Consider the following 18,957-nt stretch of genomic DNA (forward strand, 5'->3'; position numbering starts at 1 on the left):
GTTTCATCTAGACTTTCAGCTTTTCATCAGCTGATGAGGGAAAAGTCCCTGAGCTAGCATTCCCTATCAGTTCCCATTCTCAGGGAAAGAAAGAACGCCACACCCCAAGCAGGCAGTTTCCCGAGACCGCTGGTGGGTTCCCACCTGCGGGGTGGGAGCCCCAGGTCCGCCTGCCCTAGGGACCACAACTGGCAGCAGGTCCAGGACGGCAGGGCCGGGCTCGGTGGCTGCACTGGGGCCAGCTGCAGCATCCTCCAGCACAGCACCCAACACTCTGCTCCTCACTTACACCACGGAGCTGACTCTGGTGTTAGCATCAGTACCCACGCTGCCCTCCTGACCCCAGGGACCAACACACAGGCCCCTCAACCTGCCCAAGCTCAAAGCACCAGCAGCTCCCGTGCAGGAAACCATTCAGCTGTGATCAAACGCCTCTTTGTGAGACAGCGTCTCCTGTGCAAGAGAAATCCTTGCTTGCCTGAGTATTGCAGCGTGCAGGATAAGTTGTTATAGATTGGAATTTATATTTCTTTTTCTTGGCAAAAGCAAAAATATTAATGACATCATTTGCCTTAGAAGAATATAAACAGACCCAGGGTTATTTTATCAACCGATTCTGAATGCAAGTAGCATACTTAACTGTCAAAACAAGTAATACATCAGGGAAATCAAAAGCGTATTTTAATCAAAACTATCCCAATTCTAACTATAAACCAAATCATTAGTACAATTAGCATTACATGATTTTTTTTTTTTTTTGAGTCAGAGAATCACCTTTAAAAAGCTACCATTGTTTACCAGGTATTGGATTTAGTTTCAATACTCCATACAATATCATGGGGTGAAAAAGTACTACACATTTCAATACGTGATTTTTAAAAATCTAAATTTTATCAACATAATTCAAGTTGGACCATTGGATTAGAAGTGATGAGAACAAATAATTTTGCATCCTGAAGAGCAGTAACAGAAACAAACCCTACTGACCTAATACCCTTGCAGCATTAGCAAGACAAATGAGCAACATTCATCTTCCCGGAGAGAACCAAGATAATATTCCTGAGTGTGTATCACGGCTGCTCTCAAACACGCATTACTGACCCCATAAATTCCAAAGACAGAGGATTACAATACAGCAGAAACAGACACACAGGAGACCACAGGCTACGTGCCATGGTGCACAGCAATGTACAGCCAGACACAAGGTACAAAGTGAAAACTCCCTAGGCATCCAGAGTTTGATTGAACAGATTTCAATTCTCAAAGGCAAATCAAAGAAAAATTGTTAGCAATTTGGCTTTCCGTGTCATCTTCTTTAGATGTTTCGATTTCTAACGTCCAACTTCAGCTTTCAGTTGTCACTTCAAAGCATTATGGTCTGGGAACTGCAATAAGAAGGAAAAATATAATTAGGCTATACACCTATTTTGACCATGCACCTTTCTTTCATTTTCCATAAATAGAGTACAGTTTAGCAATATATTGTCTTCATGGTCTGTACTGGCATATAAAAACACGTGTAGTTACTGATGCTAATTTTTTGTTGACTTTCCCTATCACCAATTAGAGAAAAGTAATAATTTCCTGACTGTACAGTACACCAAACTACTACACGTCTGTTAAAATTGGTGGAAGACTCAAATTTATATTTTACTCACCAATACCATCATGTTCTCTCATACAGAGACAAAATTCTGTATTTCAAAACCCTTTATTTTTCTAAGTCTTCTTTTGTGTACTTGCCAACCAAGGTGGCAGAGGAAAATAAGTGCTGAACCCAGTTCTACTTTGGCCATTGACGTAGAGTTGAGTCAAAGTCCACTAAAGACTAAACTCTGTCCTCTGCATTGCAAGGACTGCTGAGGAGTCACCAAATCCACAGAACTGTCAGTAGAAGCAAACAAACCAACAAACCAACAAGAGCGACGGTGCTCCAACAGGGAGAAAGCACAAGCTGGGAGAAGGGAAGAAGGAAGTTCATGCTTTTTTAGTCTGTTTTTGAATTAAACTTCATTCCAATATTGTTGAAGCCCCTCTTAATGGGCTTTGCTGCACTCCTTGGTTTGCCTGGGGCCTCTCATTCTCATCAATCCCTTGCTGATCTCAGGAGGGAGGAGAACACTTGCCAGGGCACAGTGCGTGCTGCCCCAGTGAAACTTTCTCACAGCATGGCAGCAACATGTCCTGTGTTTGCCTGGGTGGGAACAATGCGTGATCAAGTGGATACAAACAGATTAAGAGTCTATTCTGATCTTGTAAATCAAAGGTTTTGACTTTCCAGGAGTAAACCTCTGTGTCAGGCACACAGAATACTTGGGAGAGGAATCTAAAAGCTAATAAATATTGAGAGAATAATAAATTTTCTGGGTGGAATTATGTGACAGTAGTTGGCAGTTCTGAGAACAAAAACTAAGCTTGTATCTAGAATCAAAGATTTAGTGCACATCCTCGAGTAATGGATGTCCTGAGACATCCTTTGGAAATGCCTTCCAATGGCATTTGGAAGGGCTGGCTGACACACTGCCTGCAGCCATCCCATACCTCTGGGCTCTGTTTCTTGTCTGCCGGGATCAGGAGGAAATTCCCCTTCCTCTTCCAAGCACATAATTAAGCTTATGAAGGCTGGAAGGATTTTAGCCTTCCATTGAAGCTCTGGAGAACAGGCAAAATTAGAGATTAAGGTAGAGTGCCTGGGTAAGCTCAAGGGCATCTGGTTCACATGTCTTGGTCACACATTCAGATCTAAAGCTGTCATGAGACTTCACATCAAGGGGAGCTCTCCTGCATGCCAGACAGTCAGGGGCCTCCTTCTGGGGAAAGGAAAGGACCTTGCAGATGATGTGGCCTGCTTCCGAGGATCATCTGGGAAACCCGCCTAACAATTTATCTACTACTGCAGGACCAAAGACATTGGCAAGGCCTTTGATAAGCTGCAGTGTGACAAATACAAGGTACAGTACAACAAAGCATATTCTGCACTGAAATACTGGTGCATCAAACTTCAGGTCTGCAGTTTGGCAGTTTCCAAAAGGGAACCAACCATCAGACTGATGTACTGGTTTAAAGTCAGGTGCTCATCCCTTGTTTTTCAGTTATGTCTAGTTCATTCCATTGAAAAAGAATGATGTAAATTATTTATTTTTTTGCAAAGAAACATTAATCCTTTAGTCACCATATTAGCCCATCTCAAGCACAGCAAAAATCTGTGTAGGACCAAAAATCAAGAAAGGTTTCATTAGTTTCTCCCTTGGACATATGTGTGTCAGTGTACTCATCTACCAGCACACATACACCTCACATATTTTAGGAGGTTCTGTCTTGAGAAGACATGATATGGCATCACATTAATTACCACATGTAAGGAACAGTTTCATCTACCGTGTGAAATACAGAACTTTGAATAGAGGAGTAGAAGTAGTACTTGAGTAGAAATTGTACTTGTAAAGAAAAAAAATGTTACTCAAAGATTGGAGTCTGATGGAGGCTCTTTTGAAGCTGCTCGATGTATTTCAATGCTCTCAAAAAATTTGTCGTGAAAAACTGGTAGTGCAAACACTCCTATTAAGCAATGTGATGCCTGCACAAGTCTCCATTCAGGCTGACTTTAGCAGCTATCCCCATCACTCAGGCTCCAGGGATATCCTGTTTACAGCAGGAATCCACATGAACATCACATCACATCCACATCACATTCAGTTGTGACTGACAAGGATCACAAACCTTGCTGCAAAGGGAATGCTAATGATGAAAGCTTTAAAAACACACATGCACTCTGTATTTTTTTTACTATTTAAAAGTAATTTGAAAGTTAAGTGAGGCAAGGTATACCAAGAGAACAGTTGCTGCATTTGTTCATTAACTTATTCCTGAGATTCAGCATAAATGATGAAAGAGCTCACGTGTCATTAGTGAGGAAGGGAGAGGACTAGAGAGGAAATTATTTTTAGAGTGATGGCACTAAGTCAACACCCAACTTACTGCAGCTTTCAGAGCTTGATCTAGGTCTTCCAGTAAATCTTCTTCATCTTCCAAACCAATGGACAGGCGAATTAATGTATCACTGATTCCAAGAGCTTCTCTATCTTCCTTAGGCACTGACGCGTGAGTCATGATGGCTCTGGAAGAAGAATAAAAAGCAGCATTTTTTCTAAGACATTTTATTTGTATTGGCAAAGATCAATCAAATTGGTTACCTGCCAGCACTCCCTGTAATTCCATTAGAACTTTATACCTTTTATGTACAACCTGCTGGAGAGCCACAGATTGAAAGGGATCTTATCATCAAATTATACAAATTATGTCAACTGCAGGGAAGTCAGTGGCTTTTATCTTCCAGCCAGCACAGTATATCCAAACTACAAATGGTAAGTACGAAGTGGATACTTAAGAATCTGGAACGGAAGTAGGGAAAAAAAAATCATCTCTCTCTTCCTTCCAGATATATTTTAAATTTTCTGGTACGGAGTATTTAAATGATTTGGAGAAAGATCTGTAGCATATAGCATCCCATATAAAATCCCGTTACTTGTTTTTAACTTCTGGTTTCTAAGATCACTCATCAAACTACACCATTTATGATGAAGAGTTTATTTTCCCCAGCTATGGAGGATATATAGAAATAGCTAAGAAGCTGTTTTTCCCGTGTGCTCAGTCACTGACATCCACCACTTGGCACATACTTAAGTATTTAAAGATTTGCTGTTATTGTAAAATGAGAAACTGAAACGATTTAGAATATGTTTAGTCATAACTTTCCTTGTATTTTTTGACAAGCAAATTGGATTTCAGTAAAATAATCTAATTATATAAAAATCCTATTTTTAGCCTTTTAACCTAGACAGCAGCAACCAAGTATTACTAAAATCCCCACAGTCTGCTTGACGTGAAGACAGACACCGTTCAGAGCCGCATACCGAATATGCCCTCTTGTGTAAGCTGCCAGAACGGCAGGGCTCTGCACGAAAAAGCGGGATCAAATCCACTCAATTCTACTTATCCAAAACCACACTGATTACTTGGAATTGTGACCATAATAATAAATTGCAGCACAGTCTCCCAGCAAAACCGAGGAAGTGTGGAAAGTATTAGCAGTAGTACTGCTGAAAATAGTGTAAAAGCCTTGCTAAAATTTACAGTGCTTATGGAACAATTTGTTCCACGGATCCAAGAGCTATCCGGTAATTCCGGACCCAGCCAGTGGCACCATAAAGCAATTCTGAGGAAATGGAAAAGTGACCGTTGCTGAACCTGCCTTGATATTTGTTTAAAACGCAGGTCTAGATATAGCCAAGAGAGTTAGCCAAGAAGACAGAGACAAGCAGAGCAGCTCAGGCCATCTTTGCGCCCTTGCAGACGCTGCAGCTTCCCAGTGCAGTCCCCGGGCAGCTTCCAGGGGCTGCTCCTCTTCTGCTCCTACTAAAGCACTGCGTCCTTCTTACCTCTCCGCAGTAGGTTTGGAACAGCCTGTTTACTGTAACTGGGCAGTGCCATTTGTGTGTGTGTGTGTGGAGACTGCAAATAAATAAACACAGCTCTGAGAAGCTGGTGCCACACAGCCACATTTCCCTACAGACGCTGGAAAGGCAGTGCAGAGCAGTTTAGCTTTGACAGGACAGAGGTACAAGTGTTACTTAAACTACGTGCACTTTTTCCTCCCCTATTGCTGGTTGTGTTTGCTGTTCAGATTTTTGAACAGGTGATTTTGGAAGAGGCCCATAGCAGGGAAGAATTGCACCCATCTGACGCCCGCCTTGGGAGATGGGTGACTACAGCCAATTCCCAGGCTGTGGGCAGGGAGCAGGGGAACCACCCAGCCCTTGCCCACACTGCCTGCAGCAGTGGAGACTTCTCTGCAACCACAGGTCTGCACGTTCACCTCACACCACCCTGACTTCTTCACCGGGGTGAAAACAAAGAGCTCCTCTCTCTTACTCCTAAGGAGGTCTTTGTACTTCTGCTCCAGCCAAAGCAAAAAACCGATTTTCACAAAAGTCACAGACATTTCTGCAGTAGACACTGGCTTTTGTGTTGTACAACACAGTATTCTTGTATCTCAACTATATGCAAACTATCTTAGCTTAGTACCCTAGAAAATTTTAGAACTCCCATAAAAATAGACCAGGAACTCTTTTGTTACTCTGAAGCTTCTCTCAGACTGTTAGGATGAAGAATGACTTACGGATGCTCTGCTAGGCTCTCATATCCTCCCAGACTCTCAGCCAGTGCAAAAACCTGCAGGAAAACAGTAAACAGATGTTAACATAAAAAGTGTAAGGTTACAAATACTTAGAAAGAGACAGTGAAAGAACAAGGAAGTTCCATTTTTAGTACTTCTGATTTTTTTCTATTTCTTCTTCTACAGTAACTTTTGTATTTTAAAAGGTGTCAGTTATAATAAGGGGAAAAGAAGTATACATTTAGCAGTTAAGAGTTATTAAGATTCAAAATAAAGTATGCCTAAAATGGCTCTAAAGAGATGCTAATGCAAAACTAAAATTAAAACATGCCCATGCTGAGCAAATACAACTTAGAATTAGTTCCTATATCACACAGCACGGTCAGCAACACAGGAAGAGCAGAAAGGAAAATAAACATTAGGGCGCAGAGGCTGCCTGGACACCACCAGAGCTCTCATTCTGGTCAGAGGGAGGATGGAGCAGGCTGAGGCAACAAAATAGTCTCAGATCCCCAAATTTTCAATTAATGTTTAAGTGATTATAACCTATCCTTCCATACCCTTCTTCCAGCACCAGCACCGCTCACCCATATTCGCAGGTGACACCTCTGCTTTTCAGAGCTGCCAAATGGCAGATTTGTTTGGGTGGGGAGGGGTTGGGGGCTGGAAATTAAGATTCTTCCCGCAAGGCTGCACTGATTTTTCCACTCGTTCTTCCCTGGGTCTGAAGGCTAGTTTAGCGTTTTGAAAAACAGGTTAAACGTCTCAGTGCCTAAAAGGACACCTCTGAGAAATGGTTGCTGTTAGTTAAGTGGTGTTTTTTAGCATTGATCTTTAAATTACGGGCATATATTTGCAGATGTCAAAAAGGCTCTCTAGAGAGTCAACTGCACTCAAATACGTACGCACAATTCCTCTGCTGTGAATGCATTTACTGCCCTCAACAACTCTTCTGTATCAACCTAGTGATGAACTGATGGCTAGTGAAGTCAAAAGGGTGAAGTGACCATACCACATGGAATTATTCTGCAATGTACTTCATGGTGCTTGTTGCCAAAGCTGGGTGATTTCATGCACCGGGACCTCTCAGGCAAAAGAATATTTTGTGGGAAAATTGTATTTTTAGTATATCCATTTTCAGCTGATGATATTAACTGGTAAAGCAGACAGAAGTTCCATTTCATCTTGTCAATTATTACTGGTTTGTTTTTCCAGGAGCAAAACAAAAAAAGTGCAAGAGCAGGAGACACACTAACCAGAGACACAGAGTAGGAAACACATGAAAGCATACAGGCAGAACTGGTGTATTACAAAGACAAAAGAAAAATTCCTATGGTTCAGGTAAAATAAACAACTATTTTCCAAATTGAGGAACTCCCTCTTTGCTTCACGATCCATGTCATTTCTCAATGGCTTTTTCTCTTGACAAGTACTTTGAAATATTACAGCAGTATTACACCAGCCACAGCTTCTCTGCTTTCAAATACTAGGGGTAATTGCAAAAGGCTGGTATGTCAGCTCTTTGTGAGGAGCAATGCCTGGGCTAACCTGGAAATGCTACATCATTCCGTGTAAACAGACACCTCAAATGAGCTGAAGCACCCTTTTCTTCCCTCTCATTAGTGTCGCATTTATGCATAATCTATTATTTAGAGATGGTTACACCCAAAAGAAATTAGGAGCTTTAAAAGTACAGAGGAAGACTCCCTGCCCCAACAAAAAAGGCTCCCTGCCCCACTTGCTTCCATCATCGCACTCAGAGAGACAGATTCAATTCCCTTTAGGGCAGAGTATATTTACTGTCATTTACCTTTAAATTGTTGAGAAAGGCAGTAGCGTTTTCAAGATTTCCTTTAATGTAAAAGGTTATCATCCCAGGACAGCCAGTGCACTGCCGCTTGATCAGCTCATGCTGAGGGTGTGAAGGCAATCCTGGAATTTGTAGGAATTGCTGTAAGTTATTTAACATCACTTCAAAGAGTAAAGCAGCTCACCCCGAACTATGTAAAAACATCCTTCAGCTGGAAAGGAATGCAAGGGCCATTGCCAAGGCAGACACCTAACTGAGAGTCATCAGACGTGAGGAGTGTGCAAGCGACACGTACTATTGCAGTACCCACGTCCAGCCCCACGCCAGGACGCCACCCGCTCTGAAGCCTTGCCAACCTACCAGGGAAAATGACTTTCTCCACCCGGGAATCTGACTCAAGAAACCGAGCAACAGCTAGTGCATTGTGGAAATGTTGATTCATCCGGATCTTCAGTGTCTTCAAACCACGGTTGCACAGGTAACAGTCAAAAGGAGACGGGACAGCTCCAAGAGCTGCAGAAATTGAAACACAAAGTTACACGTGAAAAAAAGAGGGCTTTATTTTTCAGTAAAACGAAATGCCGTCCTAATTTCCCAAATTTCTTCCGCAGAAGAACAAGACATGTACCACGTAACCACAGGTGCTGTTCGTGGGAGAAATGTGAGCTGCCCTGCACCTGATGCTTTCTGTGTGTGCCACATCTCCTGCCCTGCTATGACACACAGAGCACGTACTTGTGTGCGTGCACCATATTTCCTTCTGTGAGCCGGTATATTCAATTACATAGATTTTAAGGTATTTCCTATATTGACTACTTACAGTTTTGTAAGAATTTGAGCCTTTCGTAGAGGTCATCACAGTTCACTGACACAAGCCCCATTACAACATCGCTGTGCCCTAAAAATGCAAGGAGAACGTAAGAACAAAGTTATCTGCTCCGGGGTTCTGTCACAAACCCCCTCTTTTTCTCAGCCTCGGTGCTGAAAGAGTCCCATTTTGGCAAAGCCCTTGATTCCTTCTCATTACCACAGCTGTCCTCCCTGCACCCTCACATGAATCATAGGCAGATTTGTTTTTTTCTGAGGCTCGCCTTGGCGGTGTGCTTTGCTGCACGCTGCCCTTATGCCCCCAGGTGCCTACCAAACCCGCTGCAGCTAGCTGCCAGAAAGCAGGACTTTGTACAGACATCGCTGAGCTCCTGTGGGGCAGCAGCAGCAGCCTGCTGTTTAACGAGAGCAAACCCCAGCCAGAATGCTTCCACTTTTATCTGCACCACAAGCGGACGTGTGGTTACAGCGCAGCCACCGCAGCCGAGCTACCTCTTAGCCTGGATTGTCTGGGAAGTGAATGTGCTTTTGAACAGGCTCCAGCACTGCCATATAAACTCCCTTGAACTTTGATATAATTTCCGGCAGCTACCTTGTACGAAGCCTTGCATTTGGTTTTACAGCTGTCTGTATGAACGTGGCGCATTTCCAAACCCCACTTTTGGCTTTTTCTTGCCCTAGACAGCTCTGTAAGACCAGCTGAACCTGGGGGGAGCCAGAGTTTGAAAAACACAACCTCATCTTGTGGATTTGTTCTCCTCATTAAGGCCAACCATCTGGGCATGATCACAGTGCAAACCGTGTTTGCACAACATCACTCGCCGGTGCCATTAGCAGCAAGTTGGCAATAGCTATGTGCAGATTTATCAGTAGCAAAAGGAGTTTAAAAGCTTCCATCAGACATGGAAGAGGTTCAAGAGGTGAATGCAGAAAGGCTCAACAGTAGCTGGAACAGTTTTTAAATAACCAGCCTGAGTCGTGTTGAATTCAAGTACCTACCGTTCATGTACTTGGTTGCAGAATACATGCAAATATCAGCCCCCAGGGACAATGGACGCTAAAATGATATGAAAATAATAGGTCTGATTAAACTTATTTTTGCCCTCTGGTTCATTTCAAGCTATCCAGAAACACTGTGATCAAACACAGAAAGTAACACTAGAAAGAGAAACTAAGAGAAAAACACAGAAATCCTAACACAAAAGACAAAAGCTGAGAATGAAGCAAGACAGAACGTGAGACAGAAAGCAGCAGCACAGGAAGGCACTCAATTCACAGTAAGCACAATAAAAGAACCCACAATAAATAAAACACAATTTGAAAGCACTGGTCTAATTCTCACTGGCTTTAGTGAGGGAATAGAGCAATTAGAATGAAGTGCAGCATGTTCACACAGGAAAAAAATAGTTATATTGCTTAGCTGGGGCAGGGAGAACTAATGATGCTTAAAGTATATTTCCTTAAAAAAGGAAGGCCTCCATACAAGTTACAACATTTCAGAGTTCTCTGGGTATCAGTATGGGTGATACTGCATTAAAAGAACAACTGAACACCTGCAGAGAGCACAAAGGGGTTGGTTTGCCAAGTCTCTCTCCTCTAAGGCACTCAGCTTTCCTCACAGAAGCCTTTTTAAGGGGAGAGACAAACCAAGATGATGATGGGCAAGAAGTAATGAACAATCTTCTTTCTAAATTAGTCACTAAGTAAAGGACTTTGTGGTATAATATAAACTTATTATAAGGACTGAAGAGTACTAATAAATTAAAGGGTGATAAAGCAAGCAGATTTAGAATAAAAGAACGCTGCTGTCAGCTGAGGCACGTAAGTCTACTCAGGGAACATGGATAATGTGCATTCCCAACGTGCAGCCAAGAGGATGGTAGCATAAACACCAGTGCCTTTTACATTCAATATTACTATACAAATCACTCCAAAATTATGATTTTCTTAGTACAGTGCATCAGCAGGAGTCTGGAGGAGTTTAAAGACATTACCTATTATGCTTACTAGGCCTAATTATTACAACTCACTTTCTCCTAGGAGCAGGCCAATAAAAGATACATTAACTAGCTCACATATCCAGATGCTCAATTTTCTTCTTTCACACACATCTTTCAGAAATAAAATAAAGGTAGAAAAAAAAACAGAAAGCCTTTGGTATCTGCAAGACAAACTCGAGTGCTGCTCTAGCTAAGCATTAACGCCTTCTAAAAGGCTCTGTTAAGGACACTGAGTTCTCTGTAAATTAACAAAACCAGACACCTTTCCTTTGGTGCTCCAAAATAAGTTTCTCTTTAGACCTAAAATATAAGGGAATAGGTTGGTCTCCAGGGAAACACACAGGGATATTTCTAGCCCATGTTAAGATGAACAAGACTTTGAAGTTTCTTATCGAGACAGTTTTAGAATTTTAAAAATTGCCTTTACTTCATGTACTCCAGTTATAAAAGCAGAAAAAAAATAAATCATAGAATCAAAACGACGATCGACCTCCACGATCATCTGGTCCAACCATCCCCATTCCAGCAATATTACACACTAAATCGTATCCCTAAATACCACATCCAACCTTTTCTTAAATGAGTTGTCTGAGGTCAAAATTACAATCTTAAGCCACACATTCATCAAAATATTAAAGAAAAAGGTAACTTTAATAATCTCAGAGACACAGCCAATATATTTTGCTTATTTTAACTTTTTTCTCCACTTCCTTTTTGGAATACCAGGTGGTATGGTACAGATCATGAACAGCACATATAAAATAACTGGTAGAAAAAGAGCAAAGGTAGAAAACAGCACACTATTTAACAGGTCTGCTATGATTCCCATCAGTTAGATCTAACAAATATGTGACTTTTGAATGACAGAGAAGCCTTTCTCCCAGTGGCTTAACTTACTTTCTTGATTGCTTAACTGTTTACTTAACCTCTAAGCTATGTTGTTTTTGTCGGTATCAGACTGGTGTATAGCTAGCTATAAAATACTTTGCATGCCATCTTTGCTAATTTAGAGAGGAGCAGAGCATTGGTTGTATTTAGAAGCAGGACAGGCAATTTACAACACGTATCAAAACCACAGTTTGTTGGCAGTGGCTCCATTTTAAAAATGCATCTCTGAATACACTGAAATAATGCGGTAATTATAAACAAAGAAGGCGCTTACCTGGAAATATGCAGACATAAAAGTGTTGTCTACTACCAGAAGAACATCCTTATGCTTATGTACAACATTGGCACAGCCCTGAATATCAATGACCTTCAGCGTGGGGTTTGTGGGTGTTTCAATCCAAACAAGCTGTAGTGATTCAACAAAACAAAACATCGGTTTAGAGGTACAACAGTGCTGGTACTATCTCTGCTACGTGTATACATGTATAATGCAGTGTGCAAAGCAAACCTTTCCTCTCTTTTATGTATTTTTAAGGGTGTCAGTCTAAAAAACTAGCAATGCGTGAATATCCAGGCTTCTCTCTCCACACATATACACAGGTTACTTTTCTCATCATTTATCATCACCATCTGTATCACTCAGGATAATTTTCTTATCACCAGTTCCACCATCACAAACACTACATCTTTATTTTAAGAAATTAATTTAGAAGTCATAAGGGCTTTTAAACATAACAGGAGCGGCTAGCACCATCCCAAAGCATTGCTTATTCATTTTCTTATGACAACTGCTATTCCACTAACCACAGCCCTGGTCTGTGGTAGGGCCGCTGCAGCTGTGCCCCAGCCTCCTCCCACAGAGGCCACCCCGTGCCCTCTCCACTGCCAAAACGTTGCCACATACACCCGATCCACCAGTAGCACCAATAAAATTTTTAAGAACATTAAGCAAATAAGCTTAGCTTTTTTTTTTTCTCTCCCCTACCTTGGTTTCTGGTGTAATTGCAGCTTCCAGGTGTTTCAATTTTGTACAGTCAACAAAAACTACATTTATACCCATCTTCATGGCTACTTGCCTGAAGTACCTGTTTGTACCTTTAAAAAAAGAAAAGGGAGAGAGATGACACAAAGTGAAACGACCTCCCTAACCTTCCTTCACTGACCTCCAGTCTCTTGTATGCATCCATAGAAAATCAGCAGTGTGTGGTTTTGTGCCATACGCTACAAAGGGCTGATTAGTATTATTTTATTTCTGAAGCCTCTAAAGATTGCTGTGTTTTTAAACATGGAAAAAGAATAGTGGGAATCACGCTGATTATGAAGTACTTTTAACGAATAGTTGCTCAGTGGTTTTTGTTTGTTTGTTTGTTTTTGTTGTTTGTTTTTTTGGAAAACAAAACAGAAAATGAAATCCTTTTGCTGGCAACCGAGCAAGCGCTCACAGTCACTAGGTGCTGTTCTTCCAGCTCTTTGGTATGCACAAGCAAGCGCTTGCAGTTTTTACTTCAATGTTCACCAACCCCGGATACAATGACAACTTTATTCGATCTTGTACTTTCAAGGTCTTCCTCCTTTTTAGTGAGCTTAATAAAAAATTTGGGAGAGGAAGAATCAAGGGGTAGACTCCAGATACTGTGTTGCTTATCATTCCATTAAGTTAGCATGTAATGAAGACCTTAAAAAATTGATTATTCCTTCCTTTCTGTTCCTTTCTGTTTCCTTTCTTTTGGAAGCCTTTCCCTGGAAAGCTTATAAGAAAAAAAAAAAATGCTCATTGATCACTAGATATGTAACATATTGACCACCTGGCAACACAGCCTGGATTAAAAATTAATTTGTTAGGTCTTTCTGCCAAGGTTATTCAACATTTATTCACTTCTGCAGATAGCCAGCTGCCATCTTGCCATAAAGGCATTGGACATGCAGGGTTAGATTCTGTCTGAGCACTGTGTGAATGATTTTTATTTTAGAAAATACTTGTATTTCTACAATAAACTATATACTGGTTTCTCTCTTGTGTTGTAGGGAGCTTATTCAAGCACAGGAAATTTTCACATAGGCTGTGAACTCTACAAACACAACCCACAGAAAAGCTGCTTTGTAGTAGTTTTATGTACTTTTAATAACAGCCCACCACACAAAACGTTTGTTGGAAATGAGTGGTTACACTGAAGGAAGCCCTTCTAAAAATTACATCAGTGGCCTAGAATTCAGAGGCGTCAACTTCCTCCAGCTCCTCCTCACGCATCCCAAAACTCAGCATCTCTTAAGCACATCCCAGCCAATATTCTTTCCACCATGGCCCTTGAGAGCTTCTCAGTTTTTTTTTCTGTTCTTCTGACAAACTTGAATACTGGGGACTCACTTGATTTAGCAAGCACAGTACGGCCATCCTAACCAACAAGGCCTTTTACAATGAAATTCATCACTACAAAACTGCTGTAGGCTGGGGCTTTAATGAACGGGTGAACTGGTTTTGCTGGAAAACTGCACCCATGGGCCTTTTGGGAGTGAGGAACTGATAAAATGCTTTGACCAAATTGCTTTGATTTACTGAGTTCCGCGGTGGGAGGGCTGGAATGAACGGCGCAGACTGCTGAGTAGGGGTTTCTGCTGGCTTCACTCAGCTTGGTTTCAGGTGTACTTTGGAGAAGGGCTATCTGGCATGACAGAGCTCAGATGCTAAAATCCAATGTGTGTGTTTCTGTTTGATGTGCACAGGCATACAGAACTGGCTGGCAAACAGCAGTCACTCCTAGCCGTGAGAAAGGTGGTTACTCTTGCTAGAAAATTTTCAAGCTATTGCTTGGGAAAATGCTCCTCGTTGCTGGCCTCTCCAACCTTCCTTTGAAAACAGAGCAGATTTGATCTCTTTGTATCAAAGTTTTGAAATAGTTGGAGGGCAATGACGGAAGATGACGAGCTTCACTGGTCTGTGAAACACAAGAGTGGGGCACTGAGGGCACTGACAGTTGCAGGGGATCCTGGCAGACTTCCCTACTGCAGACTTCTGGGTGGCATCGACCTTTTGAAGGATTTTGGAACAGGTGGATGCACTCTGTTACTGGGGAGATTTTTGGAGGAATGGCTCAAAAAAATTATGCAAGATCACAACCTACTAGTGGGCTGCAGTGTCACTGTTGCTTTCGGAAGACATGGCCATGACAGGCACAAGTTTTGCATTCTGGGAAGATGACAGAATAGAGTTGTTTAAACAGTCCAGCCAAAATGCAGGTTGCTAAAGGATCAAGTCTGAGAAAGGAACAGTAGAAATAACAGAAGCTGGAAAGCTGTACTATGTTGGACAGAAGACAAATCTGTGCAAAGCTAGGATATTGCTATTTTTCCCTCATAATAGCATACGTTCCTAGTTAGCTATATTTTTGAAGCCTCCATATTGTGCAGCAGATTTTTTCAAAGTTTGAATTTCTACCACCAAACTCAGACAGGAGTGTTCTGTGTTCTCGTGAAGTCAAAAAACTTTTTAAAAAAGTTAGATCAAATCAGAAAGTTCAGGAGAAACGCAAGTAGATACATTTAATCATTTGCACAATGAAGATCAAAAACACACTAGTGCCTTACTTACCTCCATAGACATCATCCATGCAGATAATTGTATCTCCTGCCTTTAACAGGTGAGTAATATTCAAAGTAGCAGCTAAGCCAGAAGCATAGGCTAAACCTAAAACCAGAGAAAAGTGGCAGACAGACCATATTTTAATATGATACAACCTTGTCAAACTTGCCTTTGCATTCTTTACTTTGCTTTTAAAGGAAACCTGTTCCGTCACTCTCCCCTGTGCTATCTCGCTCTCTAAGGAGATTCAATAAAAGCAGCAGGCCTTTTTTACACAAGGCGTGACCCACAAAGAACGCAGGTAGCAGCAGCTGCCTGCCTCACCCTCATGTCACCGAATTCAGTGCTGCTACACGAGGATGAGCTCAGGACAGGGAACACCATGCTTGGGTTTAGCTAAGGCACTCGATGATGCAAGAAGCAAAGTCATGATACGGGGAGCAGGGACTGAGCTGAGCCTCCTGAAGAAGCACCAAGCTCCTGGCACCGCACCGAGCAGCTCTCACACGTTACCAGCAGACACTGGCTGTGAAAGCTTTGCTGAAGTACAGCTGGTGACAACTCTGTGTCCTTGTCTCCCCAAGATACATCTCCTGTAGCCACCATCAAGAGGTGTACGATTTCCCTCAGGAACCTGTTACTACTTACAGTATTTAGCTCCATCCAGCGCAGCCACAGCCTTCTCCAGGCAGTTCCGGGTAGGGTTTCCACTCCGGCTGTATTCATAGCCCTGTTGTGAAAGCAAGAAAGAAATACAACTTTAGAGAGAGCAGTGAGAAAGTTTTGGACAATAAGAGTTCTGGGTTTCCTGGCAAGTCCTTGTTCTCAGCACCGAGGTTACCCATCCACCTTTCCCAGTAACAGCGGGCTGGTTTGCTGTGCTCACATGACACCCAGTTGGGATTCATCCTTCCTGTCAAGTCTACTTGTTAAACTACCGTGAGCCATAGCAAGACATTTATTTGAGCTTGACCTGAATTTATAACAGATACTGACACTTTGTGTTGATTCACCTTGGAGCCAAAAGCTGGGTTTGCTCTAAAGGGGTGTCTGGAGCTCAGCTGCAGTCACTGGGCAGCCACCGCACCGCTGGCAAAGCCAAGGGCCGGGCGTTCAGCTGCTGACTGCAAGGCCCTGCCTCGGAACTGGGACAGCTGAGGCACGTTTTAGTGTCACACAACTTTAAAAATCAAGCTTTAGGTAAAGAAAATCTAGACTGCTGGTGATTGACAGGCTGTATCTCAATGATTAAAGAACTCAGAGAAAACAAATTCTCTGTTCTTTGAGGAGAACCCGTGTTCTAGACAGCACCCGCTGGTCTTTGGCTATTCATCTCGTTGCAGTGATTATCTAAGCGGATGTTAATCACCTTGTTTAAATCTACATGAGCCAGAAAGCCCATTATGCACCCCAAAGTGCACCGTGATGCCTCGGAGGCCCAGCCCCACCAAATGAGGAGCGCCTCCGCTCCAGGTGAGCTCACCGGAAGCCACCCGTGTCGCTCAGACCCAAATACTGGGTAGTCTGAGCCCGATCACATACCCCTGAAATTAACTCTGGAATTCCAGTGATGACTGGTGATCACCTGAGCAGCTGCCAGGAATGCTTCAGTACTTGAGACAAGAATTGAAATGCCTCCAAAGGGGTCTCCTAGCCCTTTATGGACATCCCCAACCTAAGGATGGTTTCTAGGAGAATACTGAGGGACATCTCGTATTGCTTGCCCTGTTCTCCTACTTTTTCCACCTCCAGTCACTTGTGGAGAAGAGGCCCTGCTCTGACACAGTGCCTGTCAGAGCAACGTGCCCCATCTCCGTGACGCTCTGCTTGAAAGACGCAATAGGGCACCTGCAAGTGCCAGTCTGTACCAGATAAAAAGCTACCAAAAGCCCCAATGTGGAATTCCCTGGCATGCAGCCATGCCAGGTTCCACGTTTCTGTGCAGCAGCTTTTACACAAATACCAAAAAAGAAGAAGAAAATACATATTCATGCTGCAAGAGTACACTTGTGGCACCAAGAACCTGGACGAGCATCTTGGTATCTGCGTGCTTTCCGGATTTCTGCTTAATGAGAACTTCATCACGTTCAGGAATCTCACCGAGCTTCCTGCAAGGCGGTCGCTGTATCACCAGCACGTGAACGCAGCGCCGTGTGACTGCTGCTCCCGTGGTCTTCACAAAGCTATCTGCTCATCCTATGCAAACTGCAGGCTGGGTTACAGATCCTGCGTGGCATCAAAGATCACAAGGCAAAAACTCCTACACTCCAAGCAGCAAAGCGTGACACCCAGGCCCGGGGTTTGAACAAATCCTGATTTGTGTGTTGCAAATTTGTGTTATTTCCCTTGTACGCACACTGCGGCCATGGGAAACTTCACGACCATTCAGTGCAAACACTTGCAGCGCTTTATAAAACACATCCCCAAACTGCTCGTGGAATATTTATTCCATCAGGAAGGCCAATCAAAGCAATCTCGTACATGATCTGTGTAAATGAGAGGTATGTTCCACCCAGCCCAGAGGGAAAGAGAACTATTGTTAGCACGCAGCCTTAACAAAGACCTGGGACCTCAAAGCGTCCCACGGCTGCCTGCCCGTGCAGCACCTGCCTCTGCCTCTGCCTCCACCAGCGCAGGCTGTCCTGCGGCCCTCGGGGCCACACGGTGCCTTCTGTGGGACGAGGGTGTGTGGTGGGACAGCAGGGGACAGTGCAGGATAGCACAGGGCAGGACAGTGCAGGATGGTGCGGAACAGCACAGGACAGAGCAGGACAACACCAACAGCCAGGTTATTGTAGGATAGAGCAGGACAGCACAGGATAGAGCAGGACAGAGCAGGACAGCATGGGACAGCACAGGGCAGGACAGCGCAGGATGGTGCAGAACAGCACAGGTTAGTGCAGGATAGAGCAGGATAGCAAAGAAGAGAACAGGACAGAGCAGCACAGCACAGGACAGCATGAGATAGAGAAGGATAGAGCAGGATAGCAAAGAAGAGAACAGGACAGAGCAGCACAGCACAGGACAGCATGAGATAGAGAAGGATAGAGCAGGATAGCACAGGATAGAGCAGGACAGTAGAGAACAGCACAGGTTATTGTAGGATAGAGCAGGATAGCGCAGGATAGAGCAGGATAGAGCAGCACAGGATAGAGCAGGATAAAGCAGGACAGGACAGCACAGGATAGAGCAGCACAGCACAGGATAGAGCAGGACAGCACAGAACAGCACAGATTATTGTAGGATAGAGCAGGATGGCACAGCATAGAGCAGGATAGAGCAGCACAGGTCAGAGCAGCACAGCCCAAGATACCACAGCACACGCTTTATCCCAGGACCCAGCACGAGGCACAGCCACCTCCCTGCTGCAGGCTGGGGGTGCCTGGGGGTGCCCGCCTGGCCCGGGGCAGCCCACGGGGGGTGCCACAAAGCCTCGGGGAAGCTCACCCCGGCCCCAGCGCCGCCACCTTCCGCTTCCCGGCCCCGGCCCCGACCCCCGCCGCACTCACCGCGTGCTGCCCGGGGGCCCGCTGCTTGAACGTGGTGGAGAGCGACAGCGGCGGCACCACCGCCCCCGAGCGCCACTGCTCGGGCTCCTGCCCGGCGTGGATGGCCTGGGTGGCGAAGTGCCCGAAGGGCGCCAGGAAGCCCCGAGCAGCGCCGCGCTCCATGGCCCAGC

General features: G+C 43.8%; 1 protein-coding gene across 1 annotated transcript; it reads right to left on the reverse strand.

The window, feature by feature from the left end:
- Positions 1–659: 659 nt before the first annotated feature.
- On the reverse strand, positions 660–18,957 carry CTH (cystathionine gamma-lyase). Its single transcript, XM_032192134.1, has 12 exons — positions 18,788–18,957; positions 15,927–16,008; positions 15,288–15,383; positions 12,687–12,796; positions 11,976–12,107; positions 9,813–9,870; positions 8,806–8,883; positions 8,346–8,498; positions 7,986–8,107; positions 6,179–6,231; positions 3,979–4,117; positions 660–1,385 (listed from the first exon to the last, which is right to left on the reverse strand). Exons 1-12 carry the CDS (start codon positions 18,947–18,949, stop codon positions 1,359–1,361), a joined length of 1,212 nt encoding a protein of 403 aa, XP_032048025.1. The 5' UTR covers positions 18,950–18,957; the 3' UTR covers positions 660–1,358.

The sequence above is a fragment of the Aythya fuligula genome, chromosome 8 (genome assembly GCF_009819795.1).
Source record: "Aythya fuligula isolate bAytFul2 chromosome 8, bAytFul2.pri, whole genome shotgun sequence".
In the NCBI taxonomy this organism is placed as follows: Eukaryota; Metazoa; Chordata; class Aves; order Anseriformes; family Anatidae; genus Aythya; species Aythya fuligula.

Coding starts and splice junctions, on each gene's coding strand:
- CTH (XM_032192134.1), bottom strand. CDS start 18,949: ATGGAGCGCGGCGCTGCTCGGGGCTTCCTGGCGCCCTTCGGGCACTTC. Junction 12,797..15,287: donor CATGGATGATGTCTATGGAG/GTAAGTAAGGCA, acceptor CTTTTTTTAAAG/GTACAAACAGGTACTTCAGG. Junction 8,884..9,812: donor TGCAACCAAGTACATGAACG/GTAGGTACTTGA, acceptor TTGCATTTTTAG/GGCACAGCGATGTTGTAATG.